A 7,294-nucleotide genomic window follows, 5' to 3' on the forward strand; every position below is an offset into this window, starting at 1 on the left:
TGAATTCTGGGCTCTGAAGACGGCTTGGCAGAATAATTAGAAAGCCATGAGAATAAGATCCGCCATCTCAGGGCTCAATCCTTTTGGAGGGCCAGGTGCTATCCTGAGTAAAGGTGGAAGAGACAGGATCAGAAAAAGGAAAGGAGGGCGAGGAGGTTGTCGTGCAGGAATACAAGCTAATTTGAAGGGTAATCCACATGTAGCTCCGTTTCCATCTGTCCTGTTTGCCATCGTTTGCTCCCTAGAGATTAAAATGGACATTCTGAAACTTGAGCTGGCCACAGACAAGGAGTGTATACCGGAGGTGGTGGCCCTTTGAGAGCTGAGTGCAATGAAATTTCATTTTGATGTGTGCTGATTGGTGTACATTCAAAGTGACAATAAAGTTGTTGTTGTTGTTAGTGGTGGAATCCAGGGTCTACTATGGATGGGCAGTCAATTCAGAGTAGCTGGAGCCATATCTTGTAAATGGCCAGGACTGCGGCTTTCTATTTTCTTCCTCAGTTTGTGGGAGGGAGTGTTAAGTTTTAAAAATATTAAATAATTTAAGCCTATTTTAGGGTTTATGCTACCATTATCATGTGTTTCTGTCTCATGATGGTGATCAGGAGGCCTTAGAAAGGAAAACAGGTCCAGAGGCCACATACTAGCCACCCATGCTCTATGTTTTCATTGTATGGTAAAGAATAACACATGTGTGTATTTAATCCTCCTCCCCTGTGTTATCTAACCTTGGCAACTTTGGAACTTGTGAACTCCCAGAATTCTCTAGCCAGAATTCCCCAGCCAACCATGCTGGCTGAAGAATTCTGGGAGTTGAAGTCCACAGGTCTTAAAGTTGCCAAGATTGGACACCCCTGTTGTAGGGCATAAGGCGGAGTAAGGAACTGTAGAAATATTCTCATGAGTAGGAGCTGGGAGAACCAGGAGGATGAAGAGTTCATTGCTTGTATTCATACTGTCGAAATAAGCCCATTGAATTTAGCGGAACAGTAAACTAGTTGTGAGTCTCTTAAATCCACTTGATTTCTATGGCTCTGCTCTAGATAATGGCTGACTCTGTGTGTATTCATCTATTTCTTCTTAAATTGCTATCTCCTTTCTTAGAGAGAGGATGCTGTCCGGAAAACTTGTGAGGAGGGCAGAGAAGAAACTCAAGGAAGTGCTTCTGCAGGTTGATGAAGAGAGAAGAAATGCTGACCAGTATAAAGATCAGGTATGTTATAGATGTGCTAATCCAGTGGTCTTCAAACTTGGCCCTTTTATGACTTGTGGACTTCAACTCCCAGAATTCCTCAGCCTGGCACTCTGGCTGAGGAATTCTGGGAGTTGAAGTCCACAAGTCATAAAAGGGCCAAGTTTGAAGACCCCTGTGCTAACCCAATATTTTTCAGACTTGACCACTTTTGAGATGTGTGGACTTCAGATCCCAGAATTCCACAGCCAGCATCTTAAAAGTGTACATGTTTAAAAAACACTGCGCTAACCTATCCTTATTTTTTCATCCTGGACATTGGGTTCAGGGTTCAGTGATTGGAAAGGATGAAAGAGTGAAAAGTGCCATACAAATGCCTGCTTTCCTATCTTTTTTTTCCTGATGCCTTACTTTTTAGATATAGTGTATATTTTTCTTTTATTTTGCACGTTTTAATCATTAAAATAAACTAACCAAGCTGTGCCATAAAGAAAGCTAAAATGTACATGTCTTGCTAAGAACTCTTAAAGTAACTTATGCTTTTGGGGGAATCTTTTTTTCATTTTATAGCTTTTGAAGCTAAAATGGTGAGGCTAACCATTTTGAACTCGCAGAGAATTATTCTGTAAGTTCCTTCATCTCAGGAGCAGAGATGAAGGCTTCGCTTCTGTGGCTGTTTTTGGTAGGTTGAAAAAGGCCACCTGCGGCTGAAGCAGCTGAAACGTCAGCTGGAGGAGGCGGAAGAAGAGGCCTCGCGGGCCAACGCCAGCCGTCGTCGCATGCAGCGTGAACTTGAGGATGTCACTGAATCAGCAGAATCCATGAATCGCGAAGTCACCAGCCTGCGGAATCGCCTCAGGTGAGAGGTGTCATGTGGTGAGGGCTCAGCAATACAGATGGTCCTCACTTAACAACAGCAAATCAGACTTGAATTTATCTTCTAAAGTGCAGTGTCACATGACTGTGCCACTTAAAAACGGAAATTCCAACTTCTGGTTGCTGTTATTTAACAATAACGGCTTATTGCAGCTCATTAAACAAGGATGTTACCTGGTTACCATTTGCAACCTCCTGCCAGCTTCCCCACTAGTTTGCTTGTAGGAAGCCAGCAAAGAAGTTTGCAAATGGCGATCACATAACTGCAGGGACACTGCGACATGAACGCTTGAACTGGTCGTAACTACCATTCATTCAGCACCGTTCTAAGTTTGAATGGCCGCTGAAGAAGTGGTCAAGGACCACCTGTGATTGAGTTAAAAACAGTATGCTTCTCTCTGTAATGTTTTTAGCCCAAACCAATCCTGAAAGATTATCCTGCTAATCTCTCTCCGTGTGTATTTTTACCCCAACATGCTTGTGGACACTGTATATTTTGGTCCTTGTTCTTCCTCTTTTTGCTGTGTTCATTATTTCTGCCATCCCTAGTCTACTTGTAAATATGCTACAGTAGGGATAGACAGCTTGGTCCTGCCAGATGTTTTAGATCACAAGATCCCATACCATTATGCAAATCCAAACCATCTGGAGGGCACCTACATCCGGACTACAGAATATTAATTCAGTGCCAGAAGGAGAGGGAGGGAGGGAGGGAGAGAGAGAGAGAGAGAATGGCTAGGAAATACTGGGAGCTGTAAGTTCACATCTGGAAGTTGCCCACGTAGGCAGATACTGGTTCGCCACGTAGCCTCAGAACATCTGGTAAAAAATAAGCTGCAGCCAGATGCAGTGTGGCATTTTAATAGAAGAAAAAGCTAGAACAGAACAATTTGAGAGCCGCAGTGCCCCACCAGATAGTGGAACAGTTTGGTGTAGTTCTTGCTTATTTTCTATTTCTGTGTCTACAACAGGAGCGAATTGTTTTTTACTCTATTTTTGCTTGGTCTGCCTATCTGAAGGAATTCCATGAACTGTGTGGGATGTGTAGAGCATTCATAACAGCTTTCCTCATCCTGTTTCTCTCCAGAAATGTTGGAGCTTAGCTCCCATCAATTCTTCCAGTATCGAATTTTAGCTTTCCCTAAGAATTCTACTGAGAATGTAAGATCTAAAACAGGGGTGGGCAACTATGGCAACTTTACGACCTGTGGACTTCAACTCCCAGAATTCCTGAGCTAGCATGGCTGGCTCAGGAATTCTGGGAGTTGAAGTCCATAGGTCGTAAAGTTGTTATAGTCCCCTCCCCCATCTAAAAGGTTTTCTGTTTTATTTATAGAAGGGACAACAACAGTCATATGCTTATTCTTAGGGAGCCTGAAATATATTTTCTTGTGACAGGAGCTTTATACGGATCAGTGGTATGCTGCTGTTTTTCCAGGGGGTTCATAGAAGTCTGTGTGATGGGCCCTAGTGACTAGATTAAGGTCATTTGCTGAGATTTATGCTCAGCTATGTTGGATTTGAATTGAGACCTCTCTAAGTCACTCTGTACTGACAACATGATTCTGGTAATGCTAGAGATGTCAAGCAAGCAGGGATAGTCCTCAAGTTACGACAGGTCACTTAGCAACTGTTCAACATTAGCAACTGTTCAGCCTTGGAACTACTTATGACCTGGATTTGAAGTTACGACGGTTGTTCCTCCTCAAGCCATGTGAGTGAAAATCGGGAATTTGACAATACAGACCCATTTATGGCTGTTTGCACGTCCCAGGATCATAGGACCACATTTTACAATAGTTTTGCCAAAACCTGGCACATCTGGTTTTCAGCAAACCTGGGCCCATACCAAATCATTGATTTGCTTAATGACCACGTTGTACACTTAATGACTGTGATATTCAGTGACTGGTGATCCACTTAACACCCACTGCCAAAAAGGCCGTAAAATCAGGTCAGTCACGTTTTTGACTATCAGGACTTACAACCAGGCTCCATTACAGTCACAAGTCAAGGATAACTGTAAGAATCCCTTGCCCAAAGATGATATACAGGTAGTCCTCGACTTATGATCACAATTGGGGCCAAAATATCCCTTGCTAAGCAGGACAGCTTTGCCCCATGGTATGATCTTTCTTGTCCCATTTATTAAGTGAATCATGCAAAGTTAGTAACATGGTTGTTAAGTGAATCTGGTTTCCCCCATTGACTTTGCTTGTCAGAAGGTCAAAAAACGTGATCACATACAGTAACCCCAGGATACTGTAACCGTCATAAATATGAACCAATTGCCAAGCATCTGAATTTTGATCACATGACCATGAGGATGCCGCAGTGGTCGTATCGCTTCTTTTTTTGCTGTTATAACTATAAACAGTCGCTAGACCAGGGGTAGGCAGCCTTGGCTCTTTTGTGAATTGTGGACTTCAACTCCCAGAATTCCTGAGCCAGCCATGCTGAGGGGAAAGGGAGAGGTTTCCAAGCTGAGCCATGCTGCCTCAGGAATTCTGGGAGTTGAAGTCCACAAGTCATAAAAGAGCCAAGGTTGCCAACCCCTGAACTAGACGAATAGTTGTAAGTCGACTCCTTGTCGTATAATTCCCCTGACTGCAGCCATTTTTAAATCTGATGCTCTGGTGATTCTGCCCACCTTCTAATATTTTCCCACAAATGAGAGGCTAATTCTGTAGCCACTTAAGTCCTTACTCTATCCTCAACTTAAAATCAGTCAGTTCTTTATCTAAAGCAATGACTCTTCTGCCCAAGAACCTGAACTGCCTATCTCACACTCCTCTTGTTTCCTTTTTGATGCTTCTGCTCCTCTTTCAGAGTGGTGTTCTTTCCAGATCATGTGTTCATGTTTGCATCTTTCCTTTTTTTCCCTTTCTTCCATTTCATCCTTTTCTCGACTCTACAGCAAGTTAGAACGACGTCAACGGAAGTATGTTCTCACTCTCCCCCCTCACCCTCCCCATGTCTGCATGTGTGTGTTGTGTAGCTTTGAGGTGGGATTGTATATGCGTGGGTGTGCACTTGCAGCACAGAGAAACTCTCTGCTTCCCTGTTCCCAGTTAAAGTTAAAACAGACTCGACAGCAGAGACCCATGATTTGCTGGCTTCCTGTTCTTATTTTTTGGCACAAAATGTAGCTGCAGGACACTCCCAATTTATGACTGGAGGAAGGGGTGCTTAATTCTTTCCCTCGTGTAAGGAAAATGTCTCATGTAACACACAAGTTATTTGTCTAATTACATTAATCCAGTTTTCTCAGGGTGTGAATGTAGACTCTGAGGAGAGAAAAGATCCCTTTTTAATTCAAGAAGAATTGAATGTTGGACTTTCTGTGAGTTGCAGTCTGCAATGTTTGCACGCATGTGTACACAACACAGGCACTCGGATTCACAAACATCATTAAACTGCCACTCTGGAAGATCAAGTGACTTTCCATGTGACACTTCCAAAACTTTCCAGCCTTCTGCTTATTTGCTTCCTTGCCCGTTCTTCAAGGACTTGAAGAAGGCATGCATAGTTCTTGTATTTGTCTCACACTGCTTTATTTATTTATTTATTTATTTATTTATTTATTTATTTATTTATTTATTTATTTATTTATTTATTTATTTATTTATTTATTTATTTATTTATTTATTTATTTATTGTTTATATTTATATCCCGCCCTTCTCCTTGCGGACTCAGGGCGGCTAACAACCAGATAAAAATGCAAATCCCAAAACTACAGATTAAAACATAATTAAAAACAAATATTAATAATTGGTCTGATTAATTTAAAATTACTTTAAAACCCCCATTAAAAATTTAGCTTCTCCACAACCTTGGAAGAGGGCTGAGGGGTCAGTCTTCATGTGGTGATTTGAACCCAGGTCTTAGGGTTCTTCTCTGACAAGCTGTAACTATGCTCCCCCTTCTTTTTCCAGTGCAAATACAACCTGGGGACAATCTGGAACTGGCCAGTGGCACAAGGATTAAGATTCAATCACTTCCTCCTCCAGTCCTGCTGTACAGATCAATTGCTTTCCCCCTTTGTTGTTGTTGTTTTTTTTTGCCAGGCCCAATATGTCTGTTCCAGCAAAAACAGCTGGATCGCTTGCTAGATGCATCTGGCAACTTTGAATCCCAGGCCAAAGAATGCTTAAACTGCAGCAGGAGAAGGCAGGGAGAGCTTGCTATCCGTGTGAGCTTCTAGCTATGCCTAGCTATCCCAGCAAAAGCGGGGTGCGATACAAAAAAACGCTGAATAGGCTTGTGCTAGCTCTTCTTTGTGGTTTCTCGCTAGTCTAGTGGCAAGAATCCTTGTGATTGTGATAAGCGCTGCTTTCCTTTGAACAGCTTCTGGGGGTTTCAGACCCAGCCAAGGCTGTTAGTGGATAGAAGGTATTTTGCAAACAAGATTTTCCTCCTTTCCTGGGAGGGGAAATGCTTCTCCTTTGGCTTTGCTGCTACCTATCAGCAGCCATATCCTCACACTCTTTTCCAAAGGAGAAAGAACGGAAAAGATTAGCAGTTTGAGGGTTCGGGTTCAAAACGTGGGAAAGAGCGAGAGTGTGGGTTGCCAGTGGCAGTGATAATCTTGGCTCCACCGAGTTGGTAACACTCTTACTAATAGCTTAAAAGAACACATTTAAACTTGTATGCATTGCTTGAAAACTGCTTTGATGAGGCCTTTTACATATCAGTGCATGTACATAACATATATTTCAATAGCATTTTTCTTGCATACTGGCATTATCCTAAAAAACAAAACCCAGAGCCTTATTAGTATATTTCCAAATAAATCAGGTGCAAGATTAAATCTTTAAGTTGAGGTACAGTGATTCACTAAAAATGGCCAGAGAAAGGTGTTTTATATTGAGGTGTGGAGTTGCTATCCTTCCCTCTATACACCAGTTTTAAAAATATACAGAACACATCCTCTCTTACCTTCTGATGTATTGTGGGGCCCTTGGTACTCTCTGAGCTTGGCTGTCTTCTTGCAGCCGTTTCATTACCAAGCTAGGTAACATCATCAGTGTTTGGGGTTTGTTCCCATTTTATATACCGTATTTATTCGAGTATAACGCGCAAAATTTTCTACCCAAAAAAGGAATCAAAGTTTGGGTGCGCGTTATACTCGAGGTATCTCCTCTGGGCTCCCGGCGGGTTCGCGGTGACGGGCTCCAGAAAGGTAGGCAGCGGCGCGGAGAAGCGAGGGGAGGGGGGGTGGG

The 7,294-nt window shown here is 42.6% G+C and overlaps 1 protein-coding gene across 1 annotated transcript in view; it reads left to right on the forward strand.

Annotated features, from left to right (window-relative positions):
• LOC107283087 (myosin-10-like) overlaps positions 1-7,294 on the forward strand; it is a 73,131-nt gene that overhangs the window by 62,909 nt on the left and 2,928 nt on the right. Inside the window, exons 39-40 of the mRNA XM_029283138.1 lie at positions 1,108-1,216; positions 1,882-2,054. Of these exons, the coding sequence (XP_029138971.1) occupies positions 1,108-1,216; positions 1,882-2,054 (282 nt within the window). The remainder of the gene's footprint in view (positions 1-1,107; positions 1,217-1,881; positions 2,055-7,294) is intronic.

The sequence above is a fragment of the Protobothrops mucrosquamatus genome, unplaced genomic scaffold (genome assembly GCF_001527695.2).
Source record: "Protobothrops mucrosquamatus isolate PMUCROS unplaced genomic scaffold, P.Mucros_1.0 scaffold25, whole genome shotgun sequence".
In the NCBI taxonomy this organism is placed as follows: domain Eukaryota; kingdom Metazoa; phylum Chordata; class Lepidosauria; order Squamata; family Viperidae; genus Protobothrops; species Protobothrops mucrosquamatus.